The following is a 1,413-nucleotide window of genomic DNA, read 5'->3' as shown; positions in this document are numbered from 1 at the left end:
GATTGTAAGTATTTAATTTTTTAAAAGTTATCTCAGAATGAACTGCATATAAATAGTTGGTTAGCTGAGAAGTTTGTTCAAATTTCCTCAACCCATAGATTTGCTATGTGGGGGGGTGATATAAATTTTCTGATTTCTGTTTTAGAAGAACTAAACTGAGGATTTCATTTTCCATTGTCTGTTTAAAAATGCCTTGATCCTGGACATAGAGAAAGATGTTGTGAGTTATGATCCTACTGTCCACACCCATCCTGCCAACAAGGGGGTCCTGCCAACTTAGAACAACAAGGCAGCTGTTGCCAGCACCACCTTCTTGCCCCTCTTTCCTCTTTCTTAGTCATTCTGTCTTTTCTTTCCCCTTTTCTTCCTTTCTTTCTTTTCTATTTTGCCTGCTTTTGTTTTCCACCTATAGTACCATTTAAAGCTAAACAGCCTGCTTTAAATTAATTAATTTGGGTATAGTTTTAGAACCATGATAAAGGCATAATAGAATCATTCTCATTATAACTTGTGGTTTTAAGTCAAAGGCATGATATGCCAAGTTTGTTGCTTTGCGTTGCTTCGCCCCCCACGGATTTGTCACCCCNTCTTCCTGAATTGAGCATGAAATGCCATAGACTCCTTGGCTCTTATAATTGGAACAGAATTAGCACTTGCTTTGAACTTCTAGTACAGTTGTTTTGTTTTTATCAAGAGAGTATTTAGAGCTATTTTTTAATTTGTATTTAATTTTTGGCCATGTTTTCTTACAGTTTGTCATCATCCTACTCTTGGTTTTTGTCACAGAAGTTGTTGTTGTGGTTTTGGGATATGTTTACAGAGCAAAGGTATGTCTACTAGATTTACATAATGCTTTAAAAAGGCAGTTTAAGTTTTTCAAGTTAAGATAGAAGAAATCCATTTTATCATAGTCAACATTTTCTTTTGCCTTATTTCGGTTAACTACTGCTTTAAATATCTAAAGTTNAAAAAAAAAAGTCTACATCTAATAGATTTAAAAGTGATTGGAACTCCCATCGAATTATAACCTACTTAAACAATAGTGGGAAAATTTTACCAGCAGGGCTTAGCAACCAGTACTCTGACCTTGTTTTCTACAGGGGGCAGCTGGCATTTTATGCTACGTGGGAGCCTATGTCTTCATCACTTACGATGACTATGACCATTTCTTTGAAGATGTGTACACACTCATCCCTGCTGTAGTGATAATAGCTGTTGGAGCCCTGCTTTTCATTATTGGGCTAATTGGCTGCTGTGCCACGATTCGAGAAAGTCGCTGCGGACTTGCCACGGTAAGTTAGCGCTTTACTGACTCCATGTATCAGAATATGCAGGAATATTTATCTTAACCGTCTTCCTGAATTGAGCATGAAATGCCATAGACTCCTTGGCTCTTATAATTGGAACAGAATT

General features: G+C 36.9%; 1 protein-coding gene across 1 annotated transcript in view; it reads left to right on the top strand.

The window, feature by feature from the left end:
* Positions 1-1,100: 1,100 nt before the first annotated feature.
* Positions 1,101-1,413, top strand: part of TSPAN3 (tetraspanin 3) — a gene marked incomplete at its 5' end in the record, with an annotated part of 18,359 nt that continues 18,046 nt past the window's right edge. The window contains one exon of the mRNA XM_008593597.1: positions 1,101-1,292. Coding sequence (XP_008591819.1) covers positions 1,101-1,292 — 192 coding nt within the window. The remainder of the gene's footprint in view (positions 1,293-1,413) is intronic.

The sequence above is a fragment of the Galeopterus variegatus genome, unplaced genomic scaffold (assembly GCF_000696425.1).
Source record: "Galeopterus variegatus unplaced genomic scaffold, G_variegatus-3.0.2 Scaffold9382, whole genome shotgun sequence".
Lineage (NCBI taxonomy): Eukaryota > Metazoa > Chordata > Mammalia > Dermoptera > Cynocephalidae > Galeopterus > Galeopterus variegatus.
This window is presented reverse-complemented; position numbering and strand designations above follow the sequence as displayed.